This window comes from Miniopterus natalensis, chromosome 19 (genome assembly GCF_054644295.1).
Source record: "Miniopterus natalensis isolate mMinNat1 chromosome 19, mMinNat1.hap1, whole genome shotgun sequence".
Lineage (NCBI taxonomy): Eukaryota > Metazoa > Chordata > Mammalia > Chiroptera > Miniopteridae > Miniopterus > Miniopterus natalensis.
The window spans coordinates 23,526,115-23,545,292 of NC_142099.1; the positions used below are offsets into that span (position 1 = coordinate 23,526,115).

General features: G+C 38.0%; 1 protein-coding gene across 1 annotated transcript in view; it reads left to right on the forward strand.

Moving 5' to 3' along the window:
- The window catches only part of HMCN1 (hemicentin 1), a 345,340-nt gene that overhangs the window by 215,963 nt on the left and 110,199 nt on the right, over positions 1-19,178 (forward strand). The window contains exons 37-45 of the mRNA XM_016224594.2: positions 1,178-1,279; positions 2,038-2,214; positions 2,954-3,105; positions 4,233-4,356; positions 8,720-8,895; positions 11,162-11,258; positions 13,631-13,753; positions 14,522-14,683; positions 18,095-18,376. Of these exons, the coding sequence (XP_016080080.2) occupies positions 1,178-1,279; positions 2,038-2,214; positions 2,954-3,105; positions 4,233-4,356; positions 8,720-8,895; positions 11,162-11,258; positions 13,631-13,753; positions 14,522-14,683; positions 18,095-18,376 (1,395 nt within the window). The remainder of the gene's footprint in view (positions 1-1,177; positions 1,280-2,037; positions 2,215-2,953; positions 3,106-4,232; positions 4,357-8,719; positions 8,896-11,161; positions 11,259-13,630; positions 13,754-14,521; positions 14,684-18,094; positions 18,377-19,178) is intronic.

The window sequence follows — 19,178 nt, forward strand, 5'->3', positions numbered from 1 at the left end:
CATGCTGCCCTAGTGTTTAATGATTTTTGCTTTGTATACCAGTTTGTCAGAAATTGATGGCACCTTGTTATCTTGGTATACCTTTCTTGGGCTCTTTATTGTGAACTTTTTTGTCGGTTTTTAAATCTGTTCTTTTTATCCACTTTTACTTTAAAAATCCGTGTCAACCCTCAGTGTTACTATAACCCTTTGCCTGTTGAACAAGAAAATGAACTCACTCATATTTATGTTCTTGATTTAAATATTTAATTTTATTTTTGCCATCTTATTTAGGCTTAATCATTTTATTGTTCCCCTTCTTTCCTCCTTTTCTGATTTTGCTAAACTAGTAGATTAATTGCTTGATTGTATTTGAGGTGGGGGTGAGGGGCTCAAGTGCATCGAATGAGCTAAATTTAGCAAATCTTTAAAATGTAGCTTGATTAACTTCAAATATGAACTTCTCTCTACAGCATTTCTCTCTATAAAACAAGGCCTCTAGTTTACTTGTCCCTTTTTCATCCCGGCATCTCTTACACACCCTTTGGGTGTTGCTGTTCCAGGTCATCATTCCTTTTACACCGGGCCTCTCAGACTTCCTGAACGGCCACATTTAATAATAGAGAAGTATCTTCTATGCTTATTTCAAGTTAAAAGGTAGTCTTTTGTTTTATGTTACCGACAATTTAATTGTAACTTTTATATCAAAAGAAAAACCTGGTATAAATAAGAATATGATTTGAATTTCTCTGAAGCGGTTTAAAAAGAGTACTATTCAAAGATAAGGTCAGCTAGTTTCAGGAAATGTTGATTTCTCCTTCACTGCAAGAGTTCCAACGCCATCGATTTCTTCTTGGTGAAGGCACTTCATCATTGGGCTGATCAAATTTATTGGGATAAAAACAAGTTCTCTTTAACATTTTTCACTACTCAGCTAATCTACAGTTCTAAGGATTTTCCTACCTGAGCACAGAGAAATGCTTGATCTAGAAAACCTATTAAGATCCTTTTTCCATCTTGTTCTTAAATTCTACTTAACGGTATGCTTTAGTTTTATTCCAAATTTATATATATATGTGTGTGTATATAATACATATACATTATATATATGGAAGAAATTGTAATTCCCACTGAGCAAACAATTCCACTTTAACTGTCCTACTTATGTGAATTGGTGACCTGCCTGGCCTTCTTGCAGAGCCACCCAGCCTGGAGGGTGCAGGGAAGATGCTGAATGAGACCGTGGTGGTGAACAACCCTGCACAACTGGAGTGTAAGGCCGCTGGAAATCCCTTGCCTGGTATGCCTCCTTGTGGACTCTGTAATTTATCAACATTTTAAGATTTCTGGGAAAAGCTAAATCTGTTTGTGAGCATAATACAGTAATTACTAATAAAGGAGAGATTATAGATACATTTCAAGGGTAAAAGGATATCATTGGGTAGATGGTATTTTCAAATTTTCACTGCTTTCAGTGAATAATTAATTGTCTTGTCCTTACTGTGGCCACAAAACACACAATGACATTTCATATACATTTATGTTGAAAAATTATATTTTTATCTAGTCTATATTGGTTATCTTTATACATAAAATCATTTGATGAGACTATTACTTCGTTAATTCTCATCACTGGTAAGTTATTCCTACGAATCAATAATCATACACATTTTTGAGGCTAATAGTGGATATATGTTTGATTTTGATTAGATGTGAAGAGAACGTTTTTGTAGAAGAGAGGAATATGTACAACAAAATGGAAATAGAACCAGTTAAAATTTTGCTACCAAACAATATTGATACATTAGAGAGAAAGTAAATATTTTTTATAAATTCATTTCAGGACTCTTTTGCTGGTTTGACTACTCATGCTCTTGTTAAGGTTACTTCCTCGTAAAACTCAACTCTACAGAGAAATTTAAACAGATTAAACTGAAATGATAGCTCAAGAATAAAGCAATTGTTACTATTTTAGTTAAGGTCCAGTTTAGTGTATGTGTTGAGCTTTTACAAGAAAAAAAATTAAACAGATGGGCTTCTCTCCTCTTCCCCTTGCAGTTATTACATGGTACAAAGATAACCGTCCGCTCTCAGGTTCCACCAGTGTGACTTTCTTGAACAGAGGACAGATCATTGATATCGAAAGTGCCCAGATCGCAGATGCTGGCATCTATAAATGTGTGGCCATCAACTCAGCTGGAGCTACAGAATTATACTACAGCCTTCAGGTCCATGGTTAGTGCTGCTTCTCCTAGATTTACCCTGGGGTAAAGAAACATTCAAAATGACTAAGTCCTTCTATAAAATTCTAGTGTAAATATTTAACGGAGTATGTTAGTATCGTCTTTACAGAAGAGTACAGTGTTCTAAAGCTGATAAACGTTTTTATTTCCTAATTCTTATTAAAATGCTCTATTTTCACTTGATGTTGAGCTTGTTAGCTTTATATAAATTGTTGAAATAGTTATCAACCAATCATATCAGCCGTGACAATAGCCCTATTTGTAAATACAGTACTATCAGAATCATATTTTTAAACAAATGTGTCCAACTTACTATCTCAATGCTTTTAAGAAGAGTTGGTAGTTAACACACTAGAGTGGATACTGTGGTGGGACACCAGTCACACACACACACACACACACACACACACACACACACACACACACGCCTGGAAACCAAGAAATAAAAATATACTCTGGTGTCAAAGACTGGATTTCCTAAACAAAGTAACGAAACCTTATTTCCCTCATCTGTAAGATGGAGAAATTGATCAGTGCCCTACTTACCTCACTAGATAGATGCGATTAGAATCCCAAATAAGAAAGGGAAAGAACTTACCAAAAAATATATACCCAAAACCCGCAATGTAAAAACACTACTGTGGACATTACATATAGTTTTCATTATTTTGAGGTGAAATCTTTCGTGATGTTAACACATCTTATTTTCTTTATTTTTTATTCCTTTTCAGTGCCCCCATCCATTTCTGGCAGCAGTAATGTGGTGGCGGTGGTGGTGAATAACCTGGTGAGGCTAGAATGTGAAGCCAGAGGCATCCCTGCCCCAAGTCTGACCTGGTTGAAAGATGGGAGCCCTGTGTCTGGTTTTGCTAATGGGATACAGGTACTCTGTCTTTCCTTCGGTGAAATCTACTACCCGATTATTCAATACAGGAAGTACAGATAGGTAAAGCTGCTAAAGAGATTTGGCGAACAAGGATTCACAAATGTTATCCAAAACCATAGACATATACATTCATAAATACCATGGACACACAATTGGGATTTCTGAACAATTCGTTAAAAACTCAGTATATCTAAGAGTTCCCTTGTATCATATGTAGTGCTCTATTTTAGATACTTTCTACCTCCCCGCTTCCATTCCCTGGTACTTCCACAAGAGATACTTTACACAAATAAATGTTCATCAACACCAATAAACAGGAATTTCCTGGTAGAATTTATATTTAAATGTGTGGAAATAATAATGAATCAGAAAACCATATAGAGTATATTTTCTTCTACAAAGTCATCAAATAAAAAAGTAAGACACCATAAAGGCAACATTATAAGAAATAGAGTCTGAAAAAAATGTATGCTTTATACTGATTCAGAATTTAAAATACCAAAACATGTATATCTCATTTAAAGTGTAGTTTAATTTTACTTCGTTTAGCAGAGAACATAGTTCTCCTACCATTCTAAGTCTTCAGCTTTTCTTAAAATTCCAATGCTTGCAGAATTTGGGATCATAAAAGTTGTAGAGTTAAGGTCAATATTTTAGAGGTACAACTAGATCATTGGGATAAAAAAAAAAAAAGCAATGAATGTGACTCATTAATTTATTTGGCTGCTACTTTGCTATTAATTTTAACTTCTTACTTGTTTTCCCAGGGAGAAATTAGAAGGAGAATTAGCTCCTCTTATTCCCACCTCTGCTCCTATTTCTCCCCTGGTGGCTTCCTCTTTCTCTGTAGTAAGCGTGGGTGAAATTCGACCTTCCCTTGATGCTGTGGAGACAGACTTGTTTTCAGTGGTTATTACCACATTGGGTTCTGGCCTCTGAGTTTTCCTCCACAGAGAAGATGAGATGGGGATTAAGTGATGCTTACACACTTTAAAATATCCAAGTGGAAATCCTTCTAGAGACCAATGTCCATTGATTAACCTCAGAAAATAAGAGAAAAGGTCTGTTTACATCTGTTCTTCTCAGGGGCCGTGTTGGCTATTTAGCTTTCTTGTCTTTGAAAGGTTCTGTCTGGGGGCCGCATCCTGGCTTTGACTAGCGCCCAGATCGGTGATACCGGGAGATACACCTGCGTGGCAGTGAATGCTGCTGGGGAGAAGCAAAGGGACATAGACCTCAGAGTGTATGGTGAGACATTTTATCGATGATTTCTGCTCTGATATAACTGTGTTTAAGTCCTAAGATCGTTGAGGACAGGTAAGGGAAGTTTTTGACAGTAAAGAGCTATGAACAATAGAAATGATATTACAAGATTAAGTCAAATCAGATTCTCCCTTTCTGCTCTATATTTAACTAATTTTCCTTTTTTAAGGTGTGAGAAATTAAAGTGCATACATTAATCACGTAGGGTGTGGGTTCTATGGTGTACCCCGAGGAACGTGACTACGGAGAGCAGCTTTGTAACTGGGAAGATGTAATCTCCTCCCTAAAGCAAGCATCTGTTCAAGAAGCTCTGTTGAGCTATTTTGCTCAAAGCCTTGGTTTTATTGCTTTTTAATTACATTTATCATCAGCATACACTTACAGTCAGCATTTTGTAGTCAATACTATGTCTATGAATTAAAGGCTATTTGAGAAGAAAAAGTTAAACTAAACATAAACTTAGACAAAATTTAAGTTTTGGGTGTGTTTTTTAATCTTTGCTGCAGCTATAAGGTACAAAAGGGAATGTCTGAAGCTAATGGCCCCCAGAATGAAGTTGGGGCCCATTGGACCCCATTCATAGATTACACTTGCTGTCCCACATTCTGGTGTACCTTTGAGTTTAGAACTCCTTCAAGCTTTTTCTCAGGGCCTTGGTTCATGGAATAATGAATTTGTTTCTTCTGTAGCCCCTCAAAATATCTGTCTAGTGTTGGCATTTTCTTCTAAGTCCCACCTCACTTCCAAATAATTCACTCCTATTCAAATATATTACTTTTTTTTTTAACCTCTGGGCCATGTGTTGACTCCTTTTTTTAAGTTTGCCAAAAACAAATGAAATTATCACAAATAATTTCAATAAGTTATAATTTTATAATAAAGAGGCCACTTGTTGCAACGTGGATACCATGCATGTCTCATTAAGCTGAAAAGCCCCAGGAGACGACTAAAGGCCTCTCTGTGCATCTCTTTCCTGTTTCTTCTGCATTTGACATAGGTCTATGTCACACTTCCAGTTTTGCTGGCGTGCTCTTTCTGAGGGAGAAAATGGGTCTGAAATACCCCTAGGGACTCCAACTCCTTCCCTTCATGGGCCACTTTTATGCTTAATGGAGACCTGGAATGTGCCAATCTCAAATATCTTTAGAGAATGGTTCATCAATCAAAGTATGTGACACAATAGCTCCTTCAGTCATCAGCAAGCAGACAGAGGGGTGACATTGGTATTTACTGGGTTTCAGTCAGCAGTGAAAATTGGGATTGGCTCCTTCCGTTTCTGCATGTTAAGGAGTTGATGTTTTCTAGGACTTACAGAGATGTGCGTCGCTATTATGAATAATTGGCTAAGATACTTCCACACCACCCTTTTAGTCTGAAAAAAACAGATCTTTCATTTGTTGTAAAATTCAGATGGCTAGCTAGAAAGTGCGTATGTTTGAGAATGTGTGTGTGTTTAGCATTTGAAATATATATATGTGGCAAGCTACTGTAAAATTAAAACAGGTTTTCAATCTGAAATTACTTTCCAATCTTCGTTCCACTGTTAGTATTATTTCTATACATTATATTCCTGTCTTTGTAGTAGTAACCTTGGCCATCTAGTGTCTAATTGGAGCCTAAAGAATGTGTATCCCCAAAGGTAAATTTCCTTCAGATTTACGTTGCAGAATGTGAGGATGGTAAGAGGAGTAGAGAGTGAATGAAGTACTTTTCCTTACAATTACGAGGGTAGTTCATTAACATTTTTCCTCCTGGTATAAATTCAGAGTATGTTCTACCACATTCTGAGGTGCCCAAACAAAAGTTGAATTTTTAAATGATCTGGATTCCTGTGGTATCTTTTCTTTAAACTTAAGCTCAGAGAACTTTCTTAGAGATCACACATCCCCCAGTGTCTCAACAAGTATAACCCCTATGGCAATTCTAATTTTGATAATTAAACAAGTATAATGCATAGGATGAGAAACAGGCACAACACACCCCTTCCAAAGCAACATAACCACAAAGCAAATTAGGGAGAACATCTAAGAAAGCTGAGGATCTGAAGGGTAAAAGCTTTTCTCTTCTCAGACTAAACAAAAAGCTGAAAATGAAAGACAGGTTAGAAAAAATAAATGTGCTTTGGTAATATATATCCTTGGCTGTAATTAGATTTGCTTTATGTTCTTTAAGAAACAAATACTCTATTGTTTTTGCATTTTTCCTCTCAATTTTAAAATTCTGGTATCCTTTTGAACTTGATTTAACTCACTTAGCTGTAAAGAAAAGTAACTGAAAGAAAAATATTTGGAAATAAATTAGCATTCTGCTTTCTTGAATTATTTCCGGCCTTTAATCCTACAAGGAGCCATCAAGAATTCATGCTTTTTTGTAAATTCCACAAATAATCTAACATAAATATATTTTCATGCAGTTATAGTACTTTTTAACCACTGAGACCAGACTACCTGAAATTATTTCCAAGCTGTGAAATCAGCTATTCTATTTAGTGCTTTTTGTACTGAGACTAGTGAGTGTATCTGTTTTCATAATATCTTAGGAAATGGCACTAATTGTGCTGATTTTGCCAACATTATAGCAGTTTTAACCTGAAACCGGACTAGTTGTGTATCTTTTATCTAATGTGTCCCATATTGAAAACAATCCCACTGTTTTCCATTCCCCATAGCTTACTTTAAGCTCATCGAGAGCCAGATGTCTGCGTGTGCTATTAAATTTAACAGGAGGGGCATCATCTCTACACACATGCTCCACTGGTCTGTTCCGGTCGGGGTGCATGGCAGGTCTTCCTTCAGCATCAATTCCTTTGGCTTTAGCACAAGTCCTGCATCCAGAAACAGCACATGAAAGTGCTCTTAGTCCATTGCATATGCCTTTCCCTCTGTAGTAGGTAGGCATGGTAGCAGAGAAACCTGTTGGTTGCAGAAACACACTGTTACTGGTTAAAGTCAATTGCATATTTGCCATTTTTGCCACATGCTGCAGTATGGAGCCTGAGCTAGTAGACTATACTAACATTCCTCAGCACGAAAATTTTATTTCTATCAAGGCGTTTGCAAAGTTTTTTAGGAGTCGTTTCAATGAAACTTATCCTTTCCTATAAAACAAAACAACAAAAACTAGAAATAAGGTAAATTTCCCACAATCCTAAATAGTTACAGAATTTCATGAGAAATGGCTGGGGAAATTACCCTCTGTGAGTTTTGCAGTGGCCTTTTTATAGCAACAGGCTTGATTTCATCATTCGTTTGTGTGTTTGAATTATTATAAATACAGGCCTGAAAGAGTCCTTCAGAGGTTACAGAGCCCACCCTCCCATTCTTGGCAGGGCTGTACCTAAACCGTCTAAGACAAATGACTGTTTACTTTATTTTTTAATACACCCAAAGGAAGGAGATTCCTTAAACTTCTCCAAGAACACATTTCAGCATCTGACAAGCCTTCGAGCCAGGGAATTCAAATCTTAATCTCATTAACATTTCAACTCATTTCCTCTTTTTATGTAATTGTGAGTGTGTTGTACAGCTGGTCACTGATTTAGTTTGTTCTTTATTGTGCCATTTATTCCACATGGTTTTTATTCCTTAGAAAGTTGACAAGGTACCGTGGAAAACCACAAAGAGCTCTAAACTACAAGTCAGAAGACTCCTGGCTTTCCCACCCATTAGGTTATTTCAGATAAGCTGATATCTGTCACCTACTTGGTTTTGCACGTGGTGACTGGATGGGACTGGATTCTCTCTTTCACCTCTATACCTCTATGTGTTTATTTTGCCTCTGTTACAACGAAATTTTTTTTTCTTTTGCAAAAAATATAAATAAATATCAAAAATGCATTTGCTGTAATTCATTGTTATTTCTAAAATATTTCATGAATGATTTATTCCTCTGAAAATCTTAAGTAGTAATAGCGAGTTCAAGATGTTTCTTCCATGGGCACTTGGTGAGAGTTCCAGTTCTAAAACCTTTTTCCCCCCTGTATTTTATTCTACTTTTACCATCACCACTTATCCCCCCAGCCCTCCTCCACTTCCACCCATCCCTTTCCCTCCCTCCCTCTGTCCCTCCCTCCCTCCCGCCCACAGTCACCACAGTGTCCACGTCCGTGAGTACTTTTGCTTGTTTTTAAGAAGAGATAGTGAAAACTATTTTTCTTCAGCAGCACGTTATGAGTGATTTATTAACACATGATTCTAAAACAAATGATGCAGAGAGGTTTATTAGAATGATCACAACCTTACATCTTAAAAGAACCGGTCGAGTTTCCCAGTATATATCCTGATGATTAATAATCATGAGCAGTGTGCTAGCCTGTTTGATACTGAGCGAAACCCCATCTTTCACTTAGTTCCACCAAACATCGTGGGGGAAGAACAGAACGTCTCTGCCCTCATTGGCCAGGCTGTGGAGCTGCTGTGTCAAAGCGACGCTGTCCCCTCGCCCACTCTGACTTGGTTAAAAGACGGCCGCCCCTTGCTGAAGAAACCAGGCCTCAAGATTTCTGAGAATGGAAGTGTGTTAAAGGTGAGGCCATCACTTTATTTATTTCTTCTTATATTGCTCCTGAGCTCATGGCTTCGGCATGACTGCTATGAAACTTGCCTGTCTCTACAAATGTTCTATTAATTTCATATTATAAAAGTCTAGGAACCCTTTCATTAAGGGGGTTTGTAATATTTTTTAAATTTGGGGCTAAGTAAGATTTAAAGTTTAATTTCTATCCATATTTGTAGCCAGAAGCCATCCAAAAATGCTTCTAGGAAAATATTATAGGAATGTTGTAGGACAGCCTCAGCCACAGCCATTCAATCAATCAGCAAAGACCCGTTCTAGGTGCTCTAGGTAGGGAATCCAGAAAGTGTAAGATGCATTTCCTGCCCTCGGTGTCTTCTAATGTCACAAAAATATCGGAAAACTTGACTGAGCGTTCAGTCAAAAATGCACTAAGTGCTGTAAGCCTGAGTTAATGGCCAAGTGGATACATTTTGGGAGGTAGCAAAAGATGAGGCTGCGGTTGCCTGGAATGGCATTGGAAGGCTACTTGCATTTTTATGGGGCATAAGGCCTGATTAAGGAAAGCTAGTGTGGCTGAAACAGAGAATTTAACAGAGCAAATATTTGGAAATAATTCTGGCATGGTTGACTTGAGTAAAAAGAACTAACATTTGAAGCCAGCTTAAGGAATTAGGATTCAGGAATGTTTGTAAAATCTGCATCATAACCCTATCGAAAAATTGAAAGAATGGCTCAGTAACGTGCCCACGGTTACTAAGTGGCTGAAATGGGCTGTGAATGCAGGAGCATAGCTTCAGAATCCATGCTGTGAACTACTGTACCTTCCAGCCTCTTGGTAAAAGAGGGTTATTAGTGGCAAGTAAAGAGAGTGTTGAGCAGTGGTTGATGGGTGTCAGCACAGAGGAAGCTGAGAAGCTTACGCAGAACAGAAGCATGGGGCAGAGCGGGAGGGAGTGTGAAAGTGCATTAGAGGCAAGAGGGTAGAGACCTTGTTCATTGTGATCCTGAAATAATGGAGCTGTTGAGCAAGGAAAGGCCAGAATCACTGAGGGAGGAAAGTAGGATGTCAATTGAGCTTTATAGAAAGAAAGGAGCAGCAGCAAAAAGCACAGCCCCTGCTCAGAGGCAGAGCCCAGAGTTCTAGACGGCAGCCGGTGGAATTCTCAAACCTTAACTCTCACTGCATGATAAGAGGAAACGACAATATGGATACAAGCCCCAGCACTGGTAGGGGAGAGCTCTGTGTGGTTTGAACTGTCAGAAAGTTTCACTGAGCGTAGCAGTTTATTTCTTCAGAGCAGAGATCCCAAGGGGTTGGGAAGCCCAGAGAGAGGTGATGGATGGTGAAGCAGCCCTGACATTCATTGAATCCCTACCATGAGGGTCGGCCAGGCACCCTGGAGTGTGCAGGTCCCAGTGAGGGGTACAGAGAGACCTCCTGGAAATGAAAGCTCGTAGTGCACCCCCAATATACTAAATACTTTCATTGATAACTTTAACTCCAGTGATTCAACTCTTTTGAATGATTTAATAATTGACTGCAAAGTTATTTGGCAATCGATATCACACTGTTTGTTGTAATCTCTTGTGTTATCTTCTGTTAGTATTTATACTTTGTTTATTATTAAAATTTCTTATTTTCACATGCTTTATATTCTCAACCAGATTGTAAATTCAAGTCAGAAACCATGTATCACACTAAACTTCTTTGTATTTTCTATGTGTAGTACCTGGTACAGTGTTCTCAATAACTGCTGAATGGTCAGTGAACAGATGAATGAGTATTGATGCATGTTGCAGATAAATACATGGAAAATATTTACTGATACTCAGTTATCTACCAAGCACCAAATTGGTTACTAGGAGATTGAGTCTAACTGAGTATAATATTTGGCTTAAAAAAGCTTACAAGCCCCATATGGGAGAAGAGATGTAGTAGATCAAACAAAGGGTGTTATTTTACTGAACAATATCCTAGATGTATAAAGATTGTATATTTTAAAGCCTTAAATAACTTATTCAGAAATTGTGGGGTTTTTTGCTATTTTATCTGAAATATATTTAAAAGACCTTTCTAGATCTTCAGTGACTAATATTAATGAGATTAAAATAAGGTTTGACATAGAAATTGTTGAATCTTGATAAGCGCTAGATGTAGATAATGGGTGTATAACCATGATACAAATAAAAAATAAGAGGTCACAAATAACATTAACAGAAAAGCCCCATTACTTATAAAATAGAAACTGGTCTTAAAGCTTGATTTTGTTTTCAGATTGAAGACGCTCAGGTTCAAGACACTGGTCGTTACACTTGTGAGGCAACGAATGTTGCTGGGAAAACTGAGAAAAATTATAATGTTAATATTTGGGGTAAGTGTGATCAGTTCCTGCAAAGCAAATGATGCAGCATGTGGTTTAACCTTTTATTCTGTGTTTCAACTCTTAAAATGACATCCACGTACCTAAAATTGATCATAATACATAGATGGACATGAATCAATATGCTTAGATGATTCTAAACTGCCCTGAATATCAGCTCATATAAATTCAAGAGCAACTATAGATAGACTCTTAGAACCTAAGTGTATTAGGCATAAACTACAAAGTGTACTTTATAAATTCCTCTAATAGAGGAAAACAGAATACAGTAGATGTAAGAATGAATGGGAAGAAAATGTTAAGATATCAAGGATAGATTCACTAAAAAATATTACACTTTGCTTCTGTGTTCTAGGCACTGTGCCTAGAGAGGTTATTGAGAAAAGACAGTGCCACTGTTTGGATAGAACTTATGTTCTGCTGGTCTAGGAATAGCTTTCAATAGCCAGTTTGAATTTTGTAAGAGCTATTGTAGGAAGTTTTATAAGAAAACATATCAGGGGCTCGTGATATCTACTTGGGTTGTTAAGGATGAGTAGGCATTCGCTCTGACAGAGAATGGAAGCATTACAAACCTGAAGAATACTGCCTGCATTCAGTTCCCCAAACATCATTCAGTATGGAGCCTAGGGTGGTGCAGAGGAGAGTGAGAAGATGTTATGTAGGAAAGGTTGAATGGGGCATGCTGAAGAGGGTCTCTAAAATGAATTTTAAAAGTATGGATTGGTTTTAAAGGTGATACGATGGCATTAAAGAGATTTAAAGGAGGCATGAGGTGTTCAGATCTGTACTCTAGGAAGAAAGAAGCAGATGAATTCTAGAAGTATTTAAGGAATTGAGTTACTAGGATTAATTGGTAAGTGGAGAGATGTGGAAACGAGGAGTCAAGGATGGATGTCAGTATGGGTTGGCCATCTCGGCTGTGTGGACAGTAGTGTCCTTCCCTCAGAGAGGGAACAAAGATGACTGAGTTTGTTTCCAGGCAAGCCAACTTTGATAGTGCCTCTAGGAAGGCATCCAAGTTGAGATGTTAAGTAGTCAGAGGGGGTCTGCATTACAGGTACAGGTTTGCAAGTATTTGTATTAATGGAAGCCGTGGGAGTGGAAGAGGGTAGAGTTTAGGTTGGCGATCATGAATTTATAGTGGTGGCAATTCATGTAATTGTCACTTTCTTCTGTAGAACTTTCCATCTGTTGGTATTGGTGATGACTATAAGATTCATCCAGGGTAATATAGTGTTACCAACTGGAAAGGTTACAAAGCAGTTGAGGATATTGGCAAAGGAGTAGTTGAAATTATGGGTCATGAAATCTAAGCTGAATAGAGAAGTCAGTTAACAAAAGAGTAAGCAGCGAGATAGGGAGACTTTTGAGAGGTGAAAGGACTTGAGATTCAACTGGGTTGATGAATTGAGAATTGGGGAAAAGTATATGAAAGAGCTCTAAGGATGGAGTAGTTGTCAGAGAGTAGCCTAAAGTTATAAATTTATAAGAGAATGTTCTAGATGATGAAAAAGCCTTGGATGGAGAAAGGGATGAGCAGATCAATGAACTGAGTAGCTGGGGTGCTTAGTTCCTACAGGAGGATGGCAGGTCTTCATGCGAAGAGGAGGGGTAGAAACAATGGAGAGATGTAAGCTGGTGGCCTGAGCCTCAAGAGCATAGGGCTATCGTGGGGGCGGTTGAGCAATGACTGGAAGCTGCTTTGGGAGGCGAGGAGGATTCTCCCACAGCTGCACTCGCACGGCCATCTGCCACCTGATAATCCTGCGGCCAGAGGAGTGGCCGAGGGGAGAGTCCGGCCAGCACGTGCAGACTCGGCCCCTGAGACAATCTCGGGTAGTCAGGATTCACTTCTCAAGCTCCAAGGAGAAGCTGGAGTCCAGTGGGAGGCAGGCTGTGCAGTCTAGTACAGATAACAGGTGTGTTTCTGAGATCAAATCCCTTGCCTCCCTTCTTTACTGTGTGTTATATGCCTGTTGTTTTCCAGTTCTGTTCAGCCTCTGAGATATCAAAGCTGGGTAGGTGCCACGACTGGGCTAGGCTTATACTTGGTAAGTGACTTAGCTTTTTGGTGCAAGATGTCTAAATATCTATAACAAATTAGCTTCTATTTATGCCACTCTCAATAGTTTGATAATTAAGTTTCTATCTGTGAAAATGGGAAGTCTGCTATTAGGTATGTAGGGTTCGTCTTACCGTGGTCTTTTAATGTGGTGTGGATATGTCAACCTCAGGTGCTAATTATTTTCTTTGTCAGTTGAATGCAACCTTTTTTTTAAAACACATAAAGTATTAGGGAACTTTTGTATTAAATGAGTGTGAAAATAGTATTTTGTATTTCTCTTTTTTTTATCTTTCAGTGCCACCAAATATATATGGTTCTGATGAACTTGCTCAGCTTACAGTCATTGAAGGGAGTCTCATCAGCCTACTGTGTGAATCGAGTGGCATCCCACCCCCAAATCTCACTTGGAAGAAGAAAGGTCGGTTTTCATCCTGTAACATTTATAAAATTAAATATAATTTAGATGAATTTACATTTTATCTTACAAATATGTTAATTTATTAACAAACTTTCCAAGGGTTTGCATACTAAAATACCAGGTAGCATAATAAATACTCAATGCACAATGTGATACTTCTGCACTGTCCAGCTGAAAAGCTTCGCTGCCCCTCAGGAAGAAAAATCGCATTGTTCTTTAGTCAGGGTAGCTGTAATGATCAAGAATCCACCATTCAAAGAATTCTGATTTTTCCTTAAAGCAAACATTTTCGCTATGTTTGTGACAGTTTTGTAATGTGTGTTGGGATTCATTTCTGCAGCTGGACAAGATTTTCAATTTATTCATCGACCGATATTTATGTGCATCCGTTAAGTATCAGACAGATCCTCTAAATGTTTAGCTGACCTTAAAAATCATTTTTGTTTTCCTGTTTCAATATTTAATTTTGCTTGCGTTTCTAAGGATGTTTTCTTTCAAGTGCAATATTGGTTGAAAATTTACCAAAATGTTGCTGCTTTTCTTGGTAAACGTTTCCCCCTTCCTCCTTCCTCTGTTCCCCATCCTGCTCTTATCCCTGTGCTAATTCTCATTCCTCCTTTCCCAGGTGGGGTTACTTTACAGTGTCACCTGCCTTTTAGGAGCTTGAGCTGGAAGTCAGCAAATAAGTATACACACTTATCAGGAGATGCACGCACAGTGCTTATTTCCATTGCTTCATTCATGTCCTGCCATTTGGTTCCTCTGTAGGCTCCCCGGTGCTGGCTGACTCTGCGGGGCGGGTCAGAGCTTTGTCTGGAGGCAGACAGTTGCAGATCGCAGTTGCTGAAAAATCCGATGCAGGGCTTTATACGTGTGTGGCATCGAATGTTGCTGGAACGACACAGAAAGACTACAATCTGCAAGTGTATAGTAAGTGATTGATTAGCCAGGCCTTGGCACAGTTGTCTTTTAAATATTCCCATCTTTCCCTTTTACCTTTTCTTCATAACTTTGAGATACATTCCGAGTTATATGGTTGTAATATACCTGTCGTAAGGCCCACAAATTTAAATTGTGCTGACACAATCAGAGATCAGTTGCTTATTTGTGGCTGTTGTTTATTCAGCAGTTCAGCTGCCCACTCTGTATCAGCTTGGTGGTGGCGGGCACGTGAATGTGGCTGTAATTTGTTGGGGGCAGGATAATGGATGTATGAGATGAGGAGGGATGACACTGTACCACAGAGTATATGTATAATATGTAGAAATATATGATTTTAAAGAATAATTTGTATAAGATTTTAAAGTGCTTAAAATATGTAATTATCTCATTTAATCTTTACCTGAGTTGTGATATGAGGCAAAACTATTGCCTGCCCCCATTTTGCGTTAATGAAAACATAAGCCCCAAGACGATTCAATGAGCAGCTGAGGTCCCGTGCTTGTAATGTGGTAGGAATGGCACTAGAACACAGGATTGCTAACACCGGCCCACACACATATGTATTAGAGTTGGTGAAATTTTCTTTCTTGGAATCAGTATCCATTAGGTGAATTCAGCTGCACAGTTACAGAGTAACTGGTGATCAGTGCCTTAAACAAGTAGAGGTTTATTTTGGCACATAATGAGAGGCCTGAGGTTGGTCAGCACCTAAACAAATGAAAAAAATCAGAACTAAAAGTTACAACTTTTAGAACAGAAATTCAGAGGATCCCCAGAGATTACCACAGTAATTGTATGCCATAAGATTGGACAACCTGAAAGAAATCGACGAATTCCTAGAAACATACGATCTTTCAAGATTGAATCATAAAAAAGTGGAAAATGTGAATAGACAGATTACTAGTAATGAGACTGAATCAGTAATAAAAAACTCCCAACAAACAAAAGTGTTCCAACTCAAGAGGACCATCTGGTGAGTTCACTGGTGAATTTTACCATTTAAAGATTTAAATACCTATCCTTCTCAAACTTTTCCAAAACATTTAAGTGGAGGCAATGATACCAAACCCATATAAGGGCACCACACACACAAAAATTTACAGACCAATATCTTTAATGAACATAGATGCAAAAATCTTCAACACTAATTTGAAAAGATATGTACACCCCTGTGTTTATTGCAGTATTGCTTATAATAGCCAAGATATGGAAACAACCTAAGTGTTCATCAATGGATGAATGGATAAAGAAGATATGGTATATGTATACAATGGAATACTACTCAGCCATGAAAAAGAGTGAAATCTTACCATTATTACATAGATGGATCTTGAGGTTATTTTGTGAAGTGAAATAAATCAGATGGAGGAAGAGAAATATTGTATGATTTCACTCATATGTGAAACCTAAAAAACTAAAAAGGAAGAAAACAAACAAAAGTAAACAAAAACAAACTCGTAGATACAGAGCACAGATTGGTGGTTCCTGAAAGGGAAGGTGCTGGGGGGGGGAGGGGTGTGTGAAATGGGTGAAGGGGATCAGTTTTATGGTGAAAGATGGTAACTAGATTTTTTATGGTGATCACTTTGTAGTGCATGCAGATGCAAATTACAGTGTTGTACACTTGAAACTTATATAATGTTATATACCAATTATACCTCAGTGAAAAAAAAAAAAGTTATGTGTTTCCTTTTTATCAGGAGAGCTAAATGTTCCCAGAATCCATAGCTCCCACCCCCTGCCAGCAGACCTTTATTTAGATTTTATTGGCCTAAATAGATTCATGTGGCCACTTGAGTTTTCAGAGGAGACTGAGAAATAGTTTCAGCTTTTCCAACTCCTGTAGCAGAAAGTGGAAGGAAGAAAGGAATTGGTAATAGATGTTGGCTTGTGAGCTAGGCTACCATATCTATTTTAAAATTAATACTACAAAAACTTCTGCAGATGATACGCTCAGATAGTTGTATAACTTCTCAGAAGCAGGGAAAGTAGCAAGCACAACATTATTTTTTTTACTGTGTTATTAGGTTTATGTTAAATATGAACCCATTTAGAAACAGTGGAGAATTCTGCCTCTCAGTATAGCTGTGCCACCTCTGTTAATCTTAGACCTTCCTCTAGCAGTTAATCTTTTGACATAAAAAATGAATTTAAAATCAACAAACGATAAGTGTTGATGAGGGTATGGAGAAAAGAGAATGTTCCTTTACTTTTGGTGGGAATGCAGATTGGTGCAGCCACTGTGGAAAGCAGTATGGAGGTTCCCCCAAAAATGAAAAGTGGAACTGCCTTATGACCCAACAATTCCATTCTCCATATATATCCAAAGAAACTCAAAACACTAATTCAAAAGAATATATGCACCCTTATGTTCAACATTATTTATAATAGCCAAGCTATGGAAGCAACCCAGGTGGCCATCAATAGACGAGTGGATAAAGAAGAGGTGGTACATATATACAGTGGAATATTAGTCAGCCATAAAAAAGAATGAAATTTTACCATTTGCAACACCATGGATGGACCTAGAGGATATTATTCTAAGTGAAATAGTCAGACAAAGAAAGACAAATAGCATATGCTTTCAGATATATGTGGAATCTAAAGAACAAAAGAAAGAAACAGACAAAATAGAAACAGACTCATAGATACAGAGAACAGGTGGAGGTTGCCAGAGAGGAGGGGCATTGGGGGGCTGGGTGAAAAAGGTGAAAAGATTAAGAACTATGCACTGGTAGTCACAAAATAGTCATGGGGATATAAAGTACAGCATAAGGAATGTAATCAATAATATTGTAATAACTGTGTATGGTGTCAGGTGGGTACTTGAAATATTGGGGGGAGCACTTTGCAAAGTATATGATTGTCTAACCGCTATGCTATACACTGGAAACTAATACAGAATAATACTGAATGTAAACTATAATTGAAAAATAAAATTTGTAAAGGATTAAAGGTTGCCAAGGCTCTGGGGAGGGAGGGATAAATAGGCAGAGCCCAGAGGATTTTTAGGGCAGTGAACTATTCTGAATAATGTAATAATGGTGGATATATGTCATCATACATTTGTCAAAATCCATAGAATATACAACCCCAAGAGTGAATTGTAGTGTAAACTATAGACCTTGAGAAACCATGATATATCAATGTACATTCATCAGTTTAAACACATGTGCCACCGTGGTCCATGGTGTCGATATTTGGGGAAGCTGTGTTGGGGCAGAGTATATGGGGACTCTGTATTTTCCGCACAGTTTTGCTATAAACCTAAAACTGCTCTAAAAAAAATAAAATCTATGTTTGTAAAAAAAAATGAATTTAACTTTGGCTGGTGAAAATTTCTATATAAAACTTAAAAATTTTTCTTATTTTATCTTTTCTGTCTTTTTTTAAATCCAGTTCGACCAACCATATCCAACAGTGGCAGCCACCCCACCGAAGTTATTGTGACTCGAGGAAAGAGTATTTCCCTGGAGTGCGAGGTGCAGGGTGTCCCTCAGCCCACAGTGACCTGGATGAAAGATGGGCGCCCCTTGACCAAGGGAAGGGGAATGGAAATACTGGATGAAGGTCGCACCCTTCAGCTGAAGAATATTCATGTCTCTGACACAGGCCGTTATGTGTGTGTTGCTATAAACGTGGCAGGAATGACTGACAGAAAATATGACTTAAGTGTACATAGTAAGTATAAAGGAGCTCCATACGTCTGTTCGCTGGCTGATATAATCTACAGGATCCTGGGTGGGAGATACAGGCCTTGAGTGTTGAGTCTTTTCTGTATAGATGTTATTTCCCACATCTGCACCACTTCTCTAGATCCGTCTCATCACTTATCCGGCAGACCTCCCATTTCTCACTTTAATGAATAAGCATGTATTAGATATTCTTTTAGGAAAGCACATAGTGAGATAGATAATGGTCATTTTCAAGTGCTTTGGGTTCAGTGATATCCCAACTGGTATTCTTTGACTTTCTGTTTTCCGAATTAGCTATCTTGGCTCGTGTAAACCTAGGCTCCTTGGAGCTTACTGACTCAGCGTCAGTTGGTCATGAGTTCTACTGAAGTCAGCTTTAATGTTCTAATTAATGAGTCATAAATGTCCTTAGGAAGAGATCAGACACATCAGTTCTCAGGGATACTTATATAACTTGAATTGCACATTTTGGATCCGTAGACACAATGGTAAATTTAATAGACACAGTCTAACAACTCGAATCCAGTTAGGACTCACACAAAGTCCAGTATTAATGTCCTATAGTTTGCAGCTTAATGGGTGAGCCAAAGCCAATGAAATTGGAATGTGGAAGAGAAAAGGAATCAATCTTAAGTATCTTTTTATGAAGTTACTTTTAATATGTAGGATTAGGATAATTTGCTAGAAAATCCTGCCTATAAGGCCATGAATCCATATTTATCAGAAAAGATGAGTGATTCATAGAAAATCGCTCACCTCCATTCGAGTAATAACATCAAAGTCATTTA